At 43.6% G+C, this 20531-nt stretch overlaps 1 protein-coding gene, 1 long non-coding RNA gene and 2 pseudogenes across 2 annotated transcripts; 2 read left to right on the plus strand and 2 right to left on the minus strand.

Moving 5' to 3' along the window:
* Positions 1-6045: 6045 nt before the first annotated feature.
* Positions 6046-6717, minus strand: LOC112853041 (small ribosomal subunit protein eS8 pseudogene; annotated as a pseudogene).
* Positions 6718-8694: 1977 nt separating this feature from the next.
* On the plus strand, positions 8695-9752 carry LOC112853040 (olfactory receptor 7D4-like). Its single transcript, XM_025916604.2, has one exon. It carries the CDS (start codon positions 8695-8697, stop codon positions 9631-9633), a length of 939 nt encoding a protein of 312 aa, XP_025772389.2. The 3' UTR covers positions 9634-9752.
* Positions 9753-14549: 4797 nt separating this feature from the next.
* Positions 14550-19351, plus strand: LOC112852252 (zinc finger protein 639 pseudogene; annotated as a pseudogene).
* A 322-nt stretch (positions 19352-19673) lies between these two features.
* LOC147583788 (uncharacterized) lies at positions 19674-20528 on the minus strand. Its single transcript, XR_015242246.1, has 2 exons — positions 20413-20528; positions 19674-20065 (listed from the first exon to the last, which is right to left on the minus strand). It is a non-coding gene; the product is annotated as an uncharacterized LOC147583788 (long non-coding RNA).
* Between the last annotated feature and the right edge of the window lie 3 nt (positions 20529-20531).

A 20531-nucleotide genomic window follows, 5' to 3' on the forward strand; every position in this document is an offset into this window, starting at 1 on the left:
CAGTCAGAGTGGCCAAAATGAACAAATCAGGAGACTATAGATGCTGGCGAGGATGTGGAGAAACGGGAACCCTCTTGCACTGTTGGTGGGAATGCAAATTGGTGCAGCCGCTCTGGAAAGCAGTGTGGAGGTTCCTCAGAAAATTAAAAATAGACCTACCCTATGACCCAGCAATAGCACTGCTAGCAATTTACCCAAGGGATACAGGAGTACTGATGCATAGGGGCACTTGGACCCCAATGTTTATAGCAGCACTCTCAACAATAGCCAAATTATGGAAAGAGCCTAAATGTCCATCAACTGATGAATGGATAAAGAAATTGTGGTTTATATACACAATGGAGTACTACAGGGCAATGAGAAAGAACGAAATATGGCCCTTTGTAGCAACGTGGATGGAACTGGAGAGTGTGATGCTAAGTGAAATAAGCCATACAGAGAAAGACAGATACCATATGTTTTCACTCTTATGTGGATCCTGAGAAACTTAACAGAAACCCATGGAGGAGGGGAAGGAAAAAAAAAAAAAAGAGGTTAGAGTGGGAGAGAGCCAAAGCATAAGAGACTGTTAAAAACTGAGAACAAACTGAGGGTTGATGGGGGGTGGGAGGGAGGGGAGGGTGGGTGATTGGTATTGAGGAGGGCACCTTTTGGGATGAGCACTGGGTGTTGTATGGAAACCAATTTGACAATAAATTTCATATATTGAAAAAAAAAAAGATTATGCGTGGCTCAGCATTACTCATGCTCCTTGTTTCAAAGTGGGGGAGGAGGAGTGTCTCTTCACTGAGAAGGCACTTTGAGACCCAAAAACAAAGCTGGTGACGCCATACAACTTATACAGTTTTATTCAGGGAAATTTACAAACGGGGGGACAGGTCGGGTGACAATCCAGGTCCTGCACAGCTATTCTCTGCAAAGTCCCGACCCTACTCCACAAATTTTATAGGGCAACGGGATGCTATTTGTGTGTGGGGGGTGGGGGGAGGGAACTGTTTCAGAGGTTTCACAAGCACCTGACAGCTAACATTAATTAGATTTTGTGGTGCCAGCTATGTGTCAGAAAGGGGAGAAGGGTGCCTGGGTGGCTCAATCGGTTAAGCATCCGACTTTGGCTCAGGTCACGATCTCATGGTTCAAGGGTTCGAGCCCCGCATCGGGCTCTGCACTGACAGTGCAGAGCCTGCTTGGGGTCTCTCTCTATCCCTCTCTCTCTACCCCTCTTCCAGTCACTCTCTCTCTCTCTCTCTCTCTCTCAAAATAAATAAAAATAAACTTAATAAAATAAAATTATTTTTAAAAAGGGTAGGGGGAGAGACTGTTATCTTTAACAAATTTACAGAGGGTCAAAGCAAGCCTCCCCCTATCTGGGCCTTGGCTATATTAGTCTCCAAGGGACCCGGAACAGGTATTCCCAAAAGAGGCCATGGCCAGAACATGAGCAAGATGAAGCATCAAAGCTGGAGTAGGTATTATCAGTAACCCTATAGTCCTCCAGTTCTCAGCATGGCTCCCACTTTCTAAGGACAGTCCTTCCCAACTACTTACTCTCATGCATCACAAATAAACTCTCATGGACACTGTACATGTTGTTGCAGGCCATGATCCAAATGCCGATGGGGTGGACTGTAGTAAACCCTGTTGTGTCACTCACTTTTCCATTCAGAATGAAAGGCTTCTTCCCCAGGTTCAGAGAGTGCAGCCTTCTGACAGCCCTCAGTCTTCAGCCCTCTTAGAGAATTGCCCTCGGCTAAAGGAAGCAGCCTCACTCACCCACTCATGTCTCTTGCTGTGAAAGCACAACTGCCTGGCAGCCATCTGTATCCACCACTGTGTTTGCTCTGAGGATGTTGCTGGACTGCTCCCATCCGCCCACTGAATACAGTAGGGTACCAGAGCATGCCCAATGCCATGCTCTCACAGTGACACTGATGACCAGGGTCAATTAACCCTGCCAAAATGATGTCCCCTCTTTCTGACATGAGGGACCTCAAGTGCCAGGTAGCTGGATAGCTTCAGGTTTAATACGACATTGGCCATGTCGCTGGAAGTGCTACCTTTTAGGATTCAAGACATCTTAACCTGCTAAGGGTTGAGTTGAGGAGACCTGAAGCAAATACTGCCCAAGTGGCTCACTGGGAGTGACATTACACAGGGCTGTTTCTACTAACAAGCTTGATTTCCGAACCCATGTATCCCATATATTGGAGATACTGCACGTTATGATTGTCATTGGCTATTGAGTGTATATGCATCCTGTGAATTGTGTAGCTTGAATGTCTGCTGAATGCAAATGCCTGCTCTAAATGTGATCATACTCTTTGGGGGCACCTGGGTGTCTCAATAGTTTGGGTGTCCAACTTCAGCTCAGGTGTTGGTCTCATGTTTTGTGGGTTCAAGCCCCCGAAAGGCTCTGTGCTGGCAGCTCAGAGACTCGAGCCTGCTTTGGATTCTGTGTCTCCCTCTCTCTGCCCCTCCCCTGCTCATGTTCTATCTCTCTTTCTTTCTCTCTCAAAAATAAACATTAAAAAATGTGACCATACTCTTTGAAATTAAACCTGTTGCAAATTTTCATTAAACAAAAAATTTTAAACTAGCCATACTCCACAATTTCTTTTCTGCGTTATTTTACCTCTATCCTCACCTTCCCTGACAAATTCCATAGGTGATTTATACTGGCACCTCTATTTCCTCAATACTCACTTGTCAACACACTCTACTGGATTGTTTACAGCCTTACTCTTCACTTTAGAGGTAAAAAACGAAGCCCTATCTAATATCAGCAAAGGCCTCCATGTCTCTGGCAAATGTCAAGGGATGTTTTCAGTCATTTTGTTAGTCCTTTAAAGAGAACAAAAAACTATTAGCTACTCTGCTTTTGTTCAGAAAGGACCTCTTTTGCTTCCATGACACTGTGGACTAAGTGACCTTTGAAATCTCCAAAGATTCTTCAACAATGAGCATCCCATAAAATTGATTCCTGGTTTTCGTTCTTGTAGGAATTAAATGTTTCTTAGGAGATATTTTCTCATTTTAAGTCAAACCATAGAAAGAAGAAATTTCTTTTTCTGAGAAAATACCTTCATCTTGGCCCCCTGTTGCCTACACAGACATGACTGTCTGGAAATTTTCCATTCTTTCATCTCTGTATCCCAAGGGACCTGAATTGTTTGGAAAGAGGAAAGTCAGTAGAGCAATTTCCTCAGTGAGGACCTTTGAGAATTCAGACACTGAGGCGATAATAACATGTCCTGTTGCCCCTTTCCTATAATTCTCTGATGGCAGCCTAGAGGAAAACCCAAATGGGCTCTTCTGGGACACACTGAAAGAAAAGAAAGCTTCAGTGGTAACAATCAGAGAGGGTAAGATCACTGTTTCCCAGTAAGGGCTGGAGGAGTATGAGGAAAAGGGATGAGAAAGTGAGTATTGGGTTTACCTCTAGAATAATGGGACTGGAACAATCCCATAACAAAGCTGAAGCCTCTGTAATTGGAAGGTGATTTACTTGCTACTTAAACCAGTCTTTCCAGCTCTTGCTATGCTTCCTTCACTCTTCCAGAAACTAGAGCCTCTCTCCAATAGGAGTTATTTTCCAGTGAGTCTCCTCTTCTCTATGCTTTCCCATGAATTCTAGGTTCCTGTTTGATTTCCTGTCCCATCATTTATTCATTACCCACTCATTCGATGTGTGTTATGCATGATTTGCCTTCTTTGTCCCTCAAGTGATTGGATTTTTCTATTATATTCCCTGTTTTTCCTGGCAGATTTGACTTACTGATAGCACTTACTAGTTCTGTGTTGTTTTTGTTTTCCTTTAGTGTCCACAATGTACCTACAAATAATGTAATTATTTCTGGCATTCGGTATTCAGGCTAATATCCATTCCCCAACTTTCTTACTAATCTATATAAATATTCAAGAGAATATTGACTGATTGAAGTCGGAGTAAACTGTCTTGGCTTGCTCACAAATTTAACAGAAATAATTTAGTGTCTTAATGTAGAATACCCTGTTGGCCGCAATTTTAAACAACTATTCTTTATCCGGTTAAGAAATTGACCGAAGTTTCTTCATGTAGCAAGAGGCTTTTTCCAGGCAGCTAACCACAGTAATGGCTGTTACATTTTCTCAAATACTTTTTCCATTGTGATTATGCTTATGATTCCTCTTCATTTCTCTATTTTTGAGATGCATACTTTTAGCAAACACCCTAGCATTAAGGAACTTTCCATTCCTGAAATACTTGTGTTACGTGTTTATGATATATTACTCTTTTTAAAGAGGTATGACTGTGTTGTATTTAACCCTATTATTCTATTTTTTTTGGTCTACGTTTAATCATATGTTGAGCTTAAAGATTCCTTTGTAGTGTTATAGTGGACACTTTTGGTTTCAGTCATTATTATACATCTAACATTTCATGTGTTGAACACCTAGTGAGTGTAGGCACCAAGTATATCTCTAGAAAGACAATGGAGAGCAAAAATAGTCATGACCTCTGACCCACAAATAAACATAAAATCACCAACATGAGAGGCACATTTAGGCATAGTATAGGATGCCCCACTTGTGCTCCTCACGTGCTCCGTCTGTCCTGAACCTCACTGTCTGCTCTCCTTCTCACTGGCCTCTCAAAAATGTTCCATTACTCAGCTCATCCAACCATGAGGAAAGTGCACATTCTGTTCTCCCCACCCCAAATGAGTGCCCTTTCCTTCTTTCCCTTGATGAACAATTGCCCATCCTTACTCTTGCAGTTCAAGAATACAATTTCAGAAAAGACTTTTCTATGCAACTCCCCAGACAAAATTGGTCCTCAATAATTGCTTCTCTCTTTAATTAACTGCACTCTCTAGGCATTAGTAATAACAAGGACCTCTTTCAATCATGCATAAAGTAAACATTTACTGTTATGTTAACTTTGCCTTTTAAATTTTTTGCCTTTTAAGTTTTTTTTTTTTAATGTTTATTTTTGAGAAAGAATGAGCAGGGGAGGAGCACAGAGAGAGAGAGAGAGAGAGAGAGACAGAGAATCCAAAGCATGCTCTGTGCTGTCCGTGTAAAGCCCAATGTGGGTCTTGAACCCACCAACTGTGAGATCATGACCTGAGCCAAAGTCGGACACTCAACTAACTGACGGAGCCACCCAGGCACCCCTTTGCCTTTTAAGCTAAAAAAAATTTTTTTAATGTTTATTTATTTTTGAGAGAGAGAGGGAGAGAGAGAGAGAGAGAGAGAGAGAGAGAACATGAGCAGGGGAGGGGCAGAGAGAGAGAGAGAGAGAGAGAGAGAGAGAGAGAGAATCCAAAGCATGCTCTGTGCTGTCCGTGTAAAGCCCAATGTGGGTCTTGAACCCACCAACTGTGAGATCATGACCTGAGCCAAAGTCGGACACTCAACTAACTGATGGAGCCACCCAGGCACCCCTTTGCCTTTTAAGTTAAAAAAAATTTTTTAATGTTTATTTATTTTTGAGAGAGAGAGAGAGAGAGAGAGAGAGAGAGAGAGAGAGAGAGAGAAACATGAGCAGGGGAGGGGCAGAGAGAGAGAGACACACACACAGAATCTGAAACAGGCTCCAGGCTCTGAGCTGTCAGCACAGAGCCCGACCTGGGGCTGGAACCCACTAACCTGAGATCATGACCTCAGCAGAAGTGAGATGCTTAACCGACTGAGCCACCCATATATATACATATATATACACACATTTTTAACTTCTATGAATATATAGAAGTTTCTATATGAATATATATATATATACATATATATACACTTAAAAATTTTTTTTAAATATTTATTTATTTCTGAGACAGAGACAGAGCATGAGCAGGGGAGGGACAGAGAGAGAGGGAGACACAGAATCAGAAGCAGGCTCCAGGCTCTGAGCTGTCAGCACAGAGCCCGACGCGGAGCTCAAACTCACAAACCGTGAGATCATGACTTGAGCCCTAGTCGGGTGCTCAACTGACTGAGCCACCCAGGCGCCCCATACTTTTTTTTTTTTTTTACAGGGCATAATAAACACCTTTATTACATGACCGAAGATAGGAAGGAGGAAGATTTATTTGCCTTTCCGGGCTTTGATTTTCCTCAGATAGAACTCTAGCTCCTTGCCCTCCAGCACATAGCCATCTGCTTGGCCACACTGGCCTGGTCTCGAAGCGATACATGCAAGAAGCTTGCCCTGCTGGAACCGCTCCTCCAGAAGACTGCTAATTTGGCATTCTTTTTCCTTTCATCATATTTCTTCTGAATTTTCTTTGATCGTTTTTTGTTTAAAATCTCCTCCTCCTCGGGAGTCAGCTTGGCCCCCTTCTTGTGGCCCAGGGGCAGTGCATAGTGAGACCCGTACCACTGCCGGTACTGTGTGCTATCAATGAGCACGATACGTTTCTTCACCAAGGTCTTGGTGCGGACCAGTTCGTTGTTGGATGCATTGTAGACAACATCCATAATCTTTGTTTTGCGCGTACAACACTCAGAGCCCCAGGAGAAGTTCCCCACGTCCAGCCTCAAGACACTTTACTGCCTCCCCGAATTCGGACTGCAGGTATACGGCGGGGGCCAATCTTAGCGTCGGCAGCGGGGCGTCCCAGCTCCTACTTCCGCGTCTCGTGGTAGGGCTTTCTCTTGCCCCCGGTCTTGCGGTGCTTGTGCCAGTTGTCCCGAGAGATGCCCATAGCTCTCGGTGCTGGCTGTGAAAGGGTTAAAGATATTTTTTAAAGATATTTTTTAATCTTTTAATTTTTTTTGAGAGAGAGGGAGAGAGAGCATGCATAAGCTGGGGGGAGAGAGAGAGAGAGAGAGAGAGAGAGAGAGAGAGAGAGAGAGAGAGAGAATCTCAAGCATGCTCCAGGCCCAGGGTGGCATAGAGCCCTATGTGGGGCTTGATCCTGTGACTTGGAGATCATGACCTAAGCTGAAACCAAGAGTCGGATGCCTAACTGACTGAGCCACCCAGGTGCCCCAATTTTTGCATATTTTTGATGAAATCTATTGATTATTTTTCCGCAATTAAAGTGCTAAGTTTTAATATAACACACCCCTGCTCTAGAGTGAGTGCACATGAGCACACGCTCCCATACAAGTTTCGTGTTTTGCTTTAATGTGTGTGTGCTTTTGTTTCACCTTTTTTTAAAATCTATGTAGTCCATCTGCTCTTCCCTGTTCTTGGATGAGTCCACTTGGCAGATGGTATTTGAAAGAGGGAGGCATAGGATCTTCATTAATTAGAAGTACTTGATGGTGTTCAAAAGAGCTACCAGGCCTGCTGTGTTTATAATGATCACAGTTCCACCTCTGATGGCTCTCTCAGTTTAATATTGGTAAGCAATAGCCATAGAAGACAGACAGACCACAGTGATGGTAAGGACAGAATCTCACATTTATCAAGTGTCCACAGAATGTCACAAGAATCACAGTAGAAACGTTACGTGCATCATCTCATTTACTTCACTCACCAGGCTTATGGTGTAGGGAACACTTACCACTTCCATTGTAGGGGTGTACTATCTGCAGCTATGAGAGATTAACTTTCTCAGGGTCACACAGAGAGTAAGTTGGTAGACCAAATTTCTATTCCAGCAAGTCTGACTCAGATCCTGTGTTCTAAACCACAGCTGTATGCTGTCTTTTGGGAGAGTTGTATATCAAAAGTAAAAAGGAATAGGGGCGCCTGGGTGGCGCAGTCGGTTAAGCGTCCGACTTCAGCCAGGTCACGATCTCGCGGTCCGTGAGTTCGAGCCCCGCGTCGGGCTCTGGGCTGATGGTTCAGAGCCTGGAGCCTGTTTCCGATTCTGTGTCTCCCTCTCTCTCTGCCCCTCCCCCGTTCATGCTCTGTCTCTCTCTGTCCCAAAAATAAATAAACGTTAAAAAAAAAAAAAAAAAAAAAAAGTAAAAAGGAATAGGTTGATTTTAAAAAGCTATCATTTATTGACCAAAAAACTATCATTTATTTACTGCACCCGAGCCCTTTGAATCCTCAAAGAAGTAAATATCCATAACCACATATTTAGAATGAAAAATAATAAGACAATAGTTATGTCACATTGATATGAAGCATAAAATTAAGGCTATTTGACTTGAGAATACACATTAAGTAACTAGTATACAGGTCTTTGAATAGTGGAGATTATCAAAGAAAGACATTCAATGTCTTCAGTTATTTTGAATGGTCATAGAAGAAATTGGTTTATGTACATGGCTTCAAATAGAATTAGATCAGTGAATAGGAGATAAAAAGAGATGTCTGCTAAATTTTTAAAAGGATACCTAAGAACATTTAGATTGAAAATGAGCTACCATTTGACTGAGCGAATCTTACCTTTGGAAGAACTAATGGAGGGTGAAGGATGTCCACCTAAAGGTGGTATTAGAAGGGCGCCTGGGTGGCTCAGTCGGTTACTGACAGAGTCGGCATTTGACTTTGGCTCAGGTCACGATCTCACAGTTCATGAGTTCAAGCTCTGCGTTGGGCTCTGTGCTGACAGCTCAGAGCCTGGAGCCTGCTTCGGATTCTGTGTCTCCCTCTCACTTTGCCCCTCCCCTGCCCATGCTCTCTTTCTCCTTCAAAAATAAATAAACATTAAAAAATTTTTAAAGATGGTATTATAAAGGTAATGACTGGCTGATGTCCCAGTTGGCTAGGCACTAAATATTTCTTTTCACTCCTTCTCTAGGAGACACATCAGACACATGGAAGCAGGAAACCATACCAGAGTATCAGAATTCTTCCTCCGGGGCCTCTCAGATGACCCAGAACTGCAGCCCCTCCTCTTTGGCTTGTTTCTGTTCATGTACCTAGTCACTGTGCTAGGAAACCTGCTCATCATCCTGGCCATCCTCTCTGACTCCAACCTCCACACCCCCATGTACTTCTTCCTCTCTAACCTGTCCTCTGTTGACATCTGTTTCATTTCCACCACTGTCCCGAAGATGCTGGTAAACATCCAGGCACAGAGCAAAGACATCTCCTACCCTGGATGCCTCACTCAGCTGTATTTTTTTATGATTTTTGCTGGAATGGATGGTTTCCTCCTGACCGTGATGGCCTATGACAGGTTTGTGGCCATCTGCCACCCCCTGCACTACACAGTCATTATGAACCCACGACTCTGTGGCCTGCTGGTTCTGGTGTGTTGGCTCATCATTTTCTGGGTCTCCCTGATTAATGTCCTACTGGTGAGGCGGCTGACCTTCTGTACAGGTACGGAAATTCCACATTTCTTCTGTGAAATGGTTCAGATTCTCCAGGTAGCCTGCTCTGACACTCGTATCAATAATATCTTCTTTTATGTGTCGACTGCCATACTGGGTGTGTTTCCTCTGACTGGGATCTTCTTTTCCTACTCTCTGATCGTCTCCTCTTTAATGAGAATGTCCTCTGCAGCAGGAAAATATAAAGCATTTTCAACCTGTGGCTCACATCTCTCTGTGGTCTCCTTGTACTATGGGGCAAGCTTGGGGCTCTATCTCAGTCCTGCTGGGATCCATTCTTCCCAGAGAATCCCAATTGCCTCAGTGATGTACACTGTGGTCACCCCCATGCTGAACCCCTTCATCTACAGCCTCAGGAACAAGGATGTGAAGGGGGCCCTGAGAAGACTCCATAGTCGTGGAGCCCTTTGTCCATGATGGGCCACTGGCCTCAGAACCAAGTAGACATTGTGAGCTCCAAAAGGCAAATAATTGTGCATATAAATCTCTTGGTTTTCTTCCTCCCCTAAAAGATATGCGTCACTTCTTCTGTTCTCAAAGTCCCCATGACTTTGCCTTCATTTGGTTTTGGTTTTGTATTAGTTTCTCCTCAATAATCTCTTCAGTAATTCCTTTTTTCGTTTGTCTTCCCTGTTTGCAGCCCATAACATTCTATCTTTGGTTAGCTTTCCTACAGTCATTCCTGAGATTTTTAATACTCGATGTGAAGCACTTATAGCAAGTGCCTGCATGGTTTCCTCCCAAAACTGTCTTCTCAAATGCTGACATCCTTTACCTTAATTTGGTTGTAAGTCTGTTTCTCCCTGGAGGAAACAGAATGGAAACCATACAATAGTCATAACCAAAGTGCTTGCCATATCAAGACTGTGCTTGTTGATCTACATCTGTAAATTTATGTATTTGACATTTACTTAAGATATTTTCCCTCTTTTTCAAAAAGATTGAGATCGGGATGGATCCCAACATGGAAACCTGAATATGATCCCATGCTCCTAAGTTTGCTATCTTAGTGTTCCTGAAAACACTGATGTGGATTTTCAACTTTAAGAGTAGGGATCTTGGGGCGCCTGGGTGGCGCAGTCGGTTAAGCGTCCGACTTCAGCCAGGTCATGATCTCGCGGTCCGGGAGTTCAAGCCCCGCGTCAGGCTCTGGGCTGATGGCTCAGAGCCTGGAGCCTGTTTCCGATTCTGTGTCTCCCTCTCTCTCTGCCCCTCCCCCGTTCATGCTCTGTCTCCCTCTGTCCCAAAAATAAATAAACGTTGAAAAAAAAAATAAGAGTAGGGATCTTGATTTGAAACCTCATTTGTTCAGGTTTGTAGGCAACATATTGCATAGGATATCACTGAGATATTGCCTCATATTTGTCTTTCTTCTGCCTTCTTTCCTTCCTTTCTTCTTGTTCTCTGCCCATTTCATGTTCTATTGGACCTTTATTTCCCCATTATTGTGGTTTTAAGATATGCCCCCAAGATCCTAAAACATGTAATAATGATTACAATAGACTAAGACTATTCTGGGGGGAGAGTATTCATAGTAGGTATTATCAGGAGTTGTAGTTACACACTTGTGAATTGTATTCAGAACTCACTTCACTTGTTAAAAAGAATTTTGATAGAAATGAGTCTGCAGTGAAGAATGGAGTAGTAGAAGATACCAGCATTTCTCCTTCGTTCCCCGGGATCCTTTTGCTTTGTCCACCACATAACAATGTTATGACTGCCAATGTTCAGCAACAGGTGCATGAGGGTAGAAGTAACAGGGAAGTATGCCCCAGCATGGACAGATCTTGATGGAGAGGTGTGAGGCATACCATCTTCTTTACTCCGTAGCTGTGATAATTCTCATATTTCCATTTTGTGCCAATTTCCAGTATTTTCCCACAGGATGAAAACTCTGCTCACTTGTTGTGGGAGCTGACTTACGGTATGCTTTATTGGATATATTTTGTTCCCTGTATCACTTCTCCTGTCTCTAACCCATGTCCTTGTTCCTTACTTCTCCCAGTAAAGCACTTGCACATGAATCATTGGCTCAGTGTCTGTTTCTGAGGACCCCTAATGAAATCAGGTGGTGAAGACTGTGAAGGGAATTAAAACAATATCATAGCTGGAATTTTTGGTTTTGGGACAAAACCAAACTGAACAAAAAAACAAGTATTGGAGATATATCTATATCGATATCGATATAGATATATATACATACATATATAGTTAGATCTTGAAATTACTGAAAAAAATAATAATTTTTCAATAATATTGGGGTGGCTTCAATTCACTTTGATTCCATTAAGTTTCTAGCAGTGTGTAATTATTGTCTAATTTGTAATTTGTCCCTACAAATTGAGGAGGGGACCAAAGAGGTAAACATGATTGTAATACGGAGTGGTGAGATAATAATGTTGGTGTATAAAAGAACCTATTGAAAAGAAAGGTAAAAGGTTTTCAAGTCATCTTGAGTAATTCCAGAGAAAATATTTAAAAATTTATTTCATGAGGGGTGCCTGGGTGGCTCAGTAGGTTAAGCGTCCGACTTTGGCAAAAGTCATGATCTCATGGCTCATGAGTTCAAGTCCCACGTTAGGCTCTGTGCTGAACATCTTGGGGCCTGGAGTCTGCTTCGGATTCTCTCTCTCTCTCTCTCTCTCTCTCTCTCTCTCTCCCCCCCTCCCACCTTGTGCTCTGTCTCTCAAAAAATGAATAAATGTTAAAAATTTTTTTAATTTATTTAATGAAATTGAGGTATAATTTGCATACCATTAAATTCACCCATTCAAAATGTAAATTCAATAATTTTAGTAAACAGAGAGTTATGCAACCATCATCACAATGCAGTTTTAGAACATTTCTAACACTCCAAAATGTTCCCTTGTCTCCATTTGCAGTTAATGTCCACTCCCACCTAGTCCTAGGCAATGCCTTATCTGCTTCCTGTCTCTATAAACTGGCCTTTTCTAGATATTTTATGTAAATGGAATCATATAATATGTGGTCTTTTGATTCTGGCTTCTTTCACTTGGCGTAACGATTTTTGAGGGTTATCTATGTAGAAAACACATATCAGCATTTTGTTTCTTATGTTTGCAGAATAATACTCACATGTATAAATAAATGTAGTCCTATTTATCCAGAGTTGGTAGACACTTGGATATTCCAGTTTGGGGTTATGATGGGTGAACTTTTGCATGTGTGTCTCTGTGTTGACACGTGTTTTCATTTCTTTGGGGTAGACAACTCATGGTGTAATTACTGAGTCACATGGTAAATTTGCATTTCATTTGTAAGAATCTGCTAAACTGCTTTTTCAAAGTGGCTTCGCTACTTTGCATTCCCCCAAGAAATGAGTGATGATCCACATTTTCCACATCATCACCAACACTTAGGATTCACCAAAAACTTCTTGTGGGAGAATACACTGAGCACTGAGCACCAAATGATCGCTAGAAGCTTAACTGGAGAATGGGTTGGGTAGGAAGTAGAGAGGAGAGAGGGACCTAGAGGAGAAAGGAACCACATACACATTAACATGGAGAAATTCAAGACCGAGGTGTTTCAGGAGGGTATATGGAACTGATGACTGCGTTATTGGAAATAAGTCTAGATATGTAGACGGAGGACAGACTATTGAGAGTCTACTTTGATATATTAAGGATTTGAAAGCAATGGAGCACTGGCGCCACGCGTAAACACAGGTGTAGCATGAGGACCTCAGGATTACTCTGAGTGGGAGAAAGTGGAGGCAGAGGGGACAGTTAGGAGATGGTTGAAGTGGTTGAAGGGAGAGATGATGAATGATGAGGCTGTGACCTAGCCAGTTAGCCAGTGGCAATAAAGTGGGCAGATTTTGGAAGAGAGGTGTATTAATTTCCTTTTGAAGCTGTAACACCTTGCCATTAAGCTGAGTGGCTTAAAATCACACACATTTATTATTTTATGTTTCTGGAGGTCAGAAGTCTAAAATGCATCAGCAGGGCTGCTTTCTCTCTGGAGGTGCTTGAGAAAGTTTGTTCCCTTGCCTTTTCTAAATTCTAGAGACCCCCCCCCCCCCCATTTGTGGGAGTTTCAGCAAAATCCCAGAAGAGCCTGAGAATGCAAAGGGGCATTTTGAAAAAGTAGACCTGTGCCCGGGTGGTCAGCTCACTGACCGTGGTCCCAGGTACACACCTGGAAACAGCCATAACCCCAAGTGGACTTGGCTACAGCCCCATTTGGCCATGGCACCAGCAAAATCCCTCAGGCCCTGGAAGGAGACACATCCACCATGCCTCAGGTAACAGGCCTGCTGACCTCACTCTGAGAGGCAGACCTTGAACAGCCAGCCTATGACCCAGCTCTAGTCTCTCTCAGCTGTGGTCTTCCCACAGAGGAATCCAGAAGGATTGGTGTCCATCTGTGTCCCTGTAGATTTTGAAGCAGCCCACAACCCAGGTCCAGACTCTGAGACATGATGTAGGAAGAATCATGCCCACAGAGGGACCGAGGGGGAGCCCCATCCATCAGTGCCCACTGAAGCAGGCCTACAGGACTCGGTCATGGATGTGGAACCTAAGGCAGCTCTATGACATGGCTGCAGCTCCTGTGAGCTGCGTTGTGGAGCTATTCACACATGGCTAGTGAGAGAGCCATACCTTTCCACACAACTGGGAAAATAGCCAAGCTAATGAGGGACCATAAGGCAAGCTGAGGGTCAAGCACAAGCTAGCACAACACCCCCCCCCCAAACCCTGCCCTCCCCCCATCCCGAGGTGGGATGTGTGTGATATTCCACAGGCACTCCTGGCTGCCCAAGAACAAAGGAAAGGAAAGAAGACAAATGGTTAACTGATACAGATCACAGTCACAGGACAGGAATCTCCATTAGTTTACAAATGTCTTAGTAAGTTACAAGAAAAAGGCAATCTTATCAATAGCCTAATCTCCAGAAACCTGTGTACTCAGTTTCCTAGAGCCCTGATATCACCCTCCCCTCCAAAATGATAGGGGGAACAAAGGCAAGAAGGAGATGACAGGTAAAATTAAATTTCTTTCTAACCAGCAGCCCAGTAACAAATGCTTGAGGCAAATACAGAGTATAACAGTTCTCCAGCAACTTCCTACTGTCTTAATGTTAATGCATTACTAGAGGGAAAACAACCTTAGCTTGACAATAGCAAGACCCCTGGCATCTTGTGAGTCCTCTTGAACACGTAAAAGTCCTTCAGGAGGCCCTCCTTTTGCCTTTACCTCCCCCAACTCCACAGTATATAACCTGCCACTCTTCACAACCCCAGTGCAGCTCTTTCTGCCTATGGATCCTGTCCCTATGCTTTAATAAAACCACTTTTTTTTGCACCAAGATGTCTCAAGAATTCTTTCTTGGAAATAGGCTCTGGACCCCCCACCACTCCAAAACCCCACCACTGCCACCTGTGGACCCTGAAGACCCCGTGCCAGCCCTGACCAAGGTCCTGGAGGCAGTCCTGTCTTCCCAGGACCCAGATAAGGTCCTTTTCCCTATTAATAGGATTTCCAACCACAGGCCCTTCTACAGATCCAGGAGCTGTGGTATCACATGGCTCCAACCCCACTCAACTTGATCCCAGAGGCAAAGCCACCATCCCTGAAACCCAGCAGAAGATCTTTATCTAGTGAAAGAAGCCTCTAAATTAGATGGAAAGAAGTGTTTGCTCCTTCAAACGCACAGACCCTAATACTAATCCCACCTGTCTGCATACACTACCAGCTGACCTGTGAAGAAGGCCAAGCTGAACACCTACTGCATAACATACAACAAATATTACCCAACATTATATATTTACCATGACATATTAAAACATATAAAGCTACCATAATCAAGAGTGCATAACGCACATACATAAATATATTAATATATTAATAGTACACAAGAGTTCTCGAAACCAATGTGTCCGACTTCTGGCTCAGGTCATGATCGCACAGTTTGTGAGTTCGAGCCTCGCGCTGGATTCCATGCTGACAGCTAGAGCCTGGAGCCTGGAGCCTGCTTCAGGTTCTCTCTCTCTCTCTCTCTCTCTCTCTCTCTCTCTCTGCCCCTCCCCCATTCATGCTCTGTCTTTCTCTCTCTAAAATAAATAAACATTAAAAAAATTATAATAATTGTTTTTTAAATAAGGATGGAATTCCAGGGGCGCCTGGGTGGCTCAGTCGGTTGAGCGTCTGACTTCGGCTCAGGTCATGATCTCACGGTCTGTGAGTTCGAGCCCCGCGTTGGGCTCTGTGCTGGCAGCTCAGAGCCTGGAGGCTGCTTCTGATTCTGTGTCTCCCTCTCTCTCTGCTCCTTCCCCGCTCATGCTCTGTCTCTCTCTCTCTCCTTCAAAAATAAATAAAAACATTAAAACAAATTTTCAAAAAAGGATGGAATTCCAATTCAGTATGCCAAACGGTTTATCAGTAAGTCGTCCTAAAACAATTAGCCATGTTCTCTGGAGGAAAAAAATGTGACTGGATCCACTATCACACACTACATGTCAAAATAAATTCCATTCAGATTAGAGATTTAAATGCCGTTAAATATGTTTAAGAAGAAAATTATAAAATCTGAATAAAATCTACCGTTTGAAGAGACTTTTTAAATCCAAGCAGGAAATGCAGATAGTCTTGTAAAAACTGCAGAATTGCGGGTGGATTCAATGGAATTTTTTCTGGCCATTGTTTTGGTGTCTGTTCCATGAGACAACCAAACTTATTTTGACACCAAAAATGATGATTCTGATAGAGGGACATCAAATGACTTCCTAAAATTTACAGATGGAATCAAGGCCAGAAAGAAAAACCATTACTACCTGGCTCCCAGTCCTCTACTTAGAATTCTAGACCACACTGCCTTTCCCACAAAAAAAAATCTGCTGATACTGAAATTTGTGAAGAGTGTGTGACTCACCTTGTTGTAGGTGGTGTTAGGATGTCCCTGGAAGGAGACGGCCCTCTCGCCAGCGCGCCGGAAGAAACTGAAGGGCAACCAATCTCCCGGCGCCAGCACAACCCAACGGAAAGCCCCGAGCAGCTCGCCCGAACGAACTGAAGGTCAACCAATTACCGTGCAACAGCACAACCTGGCGCGAAAGAAAGACCCACCCGAACCTAAACCGGGAACTGCTGCAGCTTAAAAACCTTACCCCACCATACCCGGGGGCGACTTCCCTGACTCCTCTCACTCCTTGAGTCACGGAACCTCGCCCGGAACCTTAGTTCCCAATAAAGCCTTAAACTGCAAAAATTCTTTTTGACTCTAACTCCTATCTTTACCCCGCCCAACGCCTGACACTAACAGGTCGTGATCACTTATGAACTTCGGACAGCAAAAACAGGATCAAAACAAGTTTATTACGGCCGGGCCAGACAGGGAAATACAACAGGTCCCGAAAGTCTGGCCCCGAACAAGCTTTGGGAATGTCTCATAAAGGCTGTATCGACCACTCGGGTTGCAAAGGGTGGCAGTTTGAAAGGGCGGGCACCAATCACACAGTGTTGTAGGTCTTTAAAATATGAGGCGGGCACCAATCACACAGTCCTGAAGAATTTTAAAATATAACTTGTTGACTAGCTAGTTGAATGCTGAATCATGTTGTTTACAATATTAGTCTTCTATCTAGTTCGAACAGAATGCGGTGCCTGAGAATGGGGAAGGGTGATTACGCCAAGCAGGTTTACAGAAGCTCAAACAAGCAGTTAAGAGGGAGTTTTATCTCTCAGTAACTCAGCAAATGTGGTTTTAAGCAGAACTAATATTTTGGGAACAGGAGCAGCACTTCTATGAAAGCCCAAAACAAACACTGGTTCAGCATCTCACACTCTGTGGTCCTTCTAAGCTTGTATAGGTCATAGTTTACTCTTGGGCTACAGGAGGCTAGCTATGTTTGCCCTTTACAACCTGAATCAGTCAACCAACAAACTCAAGAGCAGAGTCCTATAGAAATTCACACTGCTGAAGATGTTCCAATTGCTGCAGAAGTGCATGCAATTTCTGAAGATTATGATATAGAGACAGAAAACAATTCCTTGATAGTCTCCACAACCAAACTGAAGGGGAGACTCCAGCTAAGCTTTCCAAAATTCTTGGCAAGAGCCAAGCTTTGAATGTGATGGCCCAGCAGAAGTAGCCTTTACTGAGAGCTAATAGAGCAGTGGCATCTAGAAATGTGAAGTTTGTGAGTTCAACAGTAATGAGGGACCATAAGGCAAGCTGAGGGCAAAGTATAGGCTAACAGCACCTCCCCGCCCCCCCCACCCCACCCCCCCCAGCCAGGTGGGATATGTGTGATGGTCCTCAGACACTCCTGGCTGCCTAAGAGCAAAGGAAAAGGACAGAAAACAAATGGTTAAACTGACAGGGTTATCAGTTTACAGATAACTTAGTAAACTGCGAGAAAAAGGCAATCTTATCCATAGCCTAATCTCCAGAAACCTATAGACTCTGTTTCCTGGAGCCCTAATATCACCCTCATCAAGATGTAAGGGGGGTTTAAGTGGTTGCCATGGTGATGTGGGAAACTAAGGCAAATGAAAAATCAAATTCCCGGGGCACCTGGGTGGCTCAGTCGGTTGAGCATCTGACTTCAGCTCAGGTCATGATCTTGCAGTTCGTGAGTTTGAGCCCCGCATCAGGCTCTGTGCTGACAGCTCAGAGCCTGGAGCCTGCTTCGGATTCTGTGTCTCCCTCTCTCTACCCCTTCCCCACTCATGCTCTGTCTCTCAAAGATGAATAAACGTTAAAAAAAATTAAAAAAAATTAAATTCCCTTATGGCCAACATCCCACTGACAAGTCCTTGAAACAGGCAGAGTGACCTCCCTCTAGGAGCTCAGCTGCCTTGATGATGACACTTTGCTAGGGGCAAAAGGGTATCTTGGCTTAACATTATCCTGTCTGCCCCACCCCAACCAGGATCCTGTGAGTCTCTTTAAACACATAAAAATTCCTTTGCAAACTTCCTTTTTCTTTAACCCCCGAGTATATATTGGCAATTATACTCCAAGCATATGGCCCCTGATATACATCTGAAGGCTCTCATGGCTGAGGTTTTACTAACAGTAATAAATGATGTTTTCCTAACAACAGCCAGCCCCTCAAGATCCTGGAAACCTTGCTTCCAAAATACCTTAGAGACTTTCTCTATCCCTGACCCCCTCCCAACCTGAGGATATATAATGAGTTACCCATCACGACCCCAGTACAGCTCTTCATGCCCATGGGTCTTGTGCCTGTGCATTAATAAAATCACTGTTTTGCACCAAAGACATCTTCCAGAAGTCTTTCTTGACTGTCGGCTCCAAACCCCACCATTACTCCCAAAACCCTATCAGCAAATATTTTTCTGATTTAAATCAGCATATGATCCTGAAGCATAAGCGTACTGATTCAGATATGTGTCAAGCATGCAAGAACAGTTTCTCTACCAACGTGCTTCTGATCGAACACGCAAACTGCATGAAGACGAGCCCTACATTTATAGATACTGTGACTATAAAACAGTGATTTTTGAGAATCTCAGCCAGCACACTGCAGACACCCATTTTATTGACCACCTTTATTGGTGTGAGCTGCACAATGTACAGTTCTCCTCATGCAGTGACCTCGACCTACATTTCCGGGAGCACAGCTGTGATGAATGGTACTTGTGTCAGTTTCGTGAACATGAAACAGTCGACCCAGAAGACTTCCACACCCATGTGGTAAGTGGACATAACTAAAGAGTTAATAATAAATATAACCACGGAGAAGATGGACAGCTACAGCCTCTTCAGCAAAATTACCTCTGACAAATGTAAAAACTTCTTTGTATGTCAAGTATGTGGTTTTCGGAGGAGACTTCTTGCAAATGTTAACAGGTGTTGCTACAGAGATACTTAAATTTCTCCTCATGCTTGTGATGACTGGGAAAGGCTTTTCAAGGATGCTAGAATATTGCAAACAGTTGAATTCACATTTATCTGAAGGGGTTAATTTATGTCAATATGGTGAATATTCGACAAGACAAACTGAAGAACTTAATATTCATCTAGATTTCAAGCACTAAGCTGACTTACCTTATAAATGTAGTGACTGCTTCATGGGGTTTAGGAAGTGAGAGAGAATTAAGAAGTCACCTTCAAGTCCATGAGACAACTTATTACTTTCTTTAACTTCCATAATGTTAATGTAAAATAATAAATTTGAGTTTTATGGGGATGTTTAAAAAAACAAATGTTTGTACAGTAAAAGATGAAACATTAGGGGTGCCTGGGTAGCTCAGTTGGATAAGCATCTGACTCGATTTTGGCTCAGGTCATGATCACACGGTCCTGAGATCAAGCCCCTCATTTGGGCTCCAAACTGGACATGGAGCCTGCTTAAGATGATCTCTCTCTCCCTCTGACCCTCCTCCGCGCTCTCTCTCTCTCAAATAAAAGATGAAACTTTAACATAGCAACCGAGATGACCAGTTCTATAGATACATAAAACACATTTGATGATGCACATGAAAACGATGTTTCTCTTTTTATTGAAGAATAATTGACATACAATACTGGATTAGTTGCAGGCATACACATAACGCTTTGATATACATACACACCATGAAAGGGTCACCACAGTAAGTGTAGTTAGCATCTGTCAACATACAAAGGTGTTACAGTGTTACATTGACCATATTCCAAATATGGGTACGCTATATCTCTTGTCTTCATTATTTTATTTATAACTCAGACTGTATCTCTTAATCCCCTTCACCCATTTCCTCCATTCCCTCCCATTCCCCTCCACTAAGTCTTGAATAGATGTGACACTCAGTCCTGCACAAAGGCCATCCAATGAAAACCACAGCAAACGTGATTAGGGGAGCAACTTTATAACCATGCCTGAAGAGAAGAATGCCTGGTATCAGTGCGATCTCACAAAAACAGATATGCATATTTGACACAGAAAAAGGAAAGATTTACAGGAACTGTCATAACAATGAAAGCAAGGCATCAACGACTAGACTTCAGCGTCGTGTCCAACGTAAATGACAATGACGAAATCAAGGCCTAGAGACGGGATGGACTGAATGCGGTAGACAGACTATTTGATGGACTGTCGGGCTTAACGATAAGGGACGTGCAGGGAGGCCGGCAGGAAACCATTTACTGCCCAGGCTGTGGGGTGAACCCATTGGCGCCCTGCGGGGAACTGGCCTCGCCCCCCGCCCGTAGCCGCGCCCCCATACCTGGTTCCTGCCCCAGCCGTGTCCTCCGGGAGGGATCCAGGCCTCAGGCCCAGCGCGAAGCCCACGCTCGAGGGAAGCCCAGTTCCGCCGTCTGATGTGGAAGTCCCGCCCCTCGATTC

This window comes from Puma concolor, chromosome A2 (genome assembly GCF_028749965.1).
Source record: "Puma concolor isolate L17-30 chromosome A2, mPumCon1.1.hap2, whole genome shotgun sequence".
Lineage (NCBI taxonomy): Eukaryota > Metazoa > Chordata > Mammalia > Carnivora > Felidae > Puma > Puma concolor.

Bases quoted from the DNA above. Each gene is read 5' to 3' on its own strand.
- LOC112853040 (XM_025916604.2), top strand. From the start codon at position 8,695: ATGGAAGCAGGAAACCATACCAGAGTATCAGAATTCTTCCTCCGGGGC.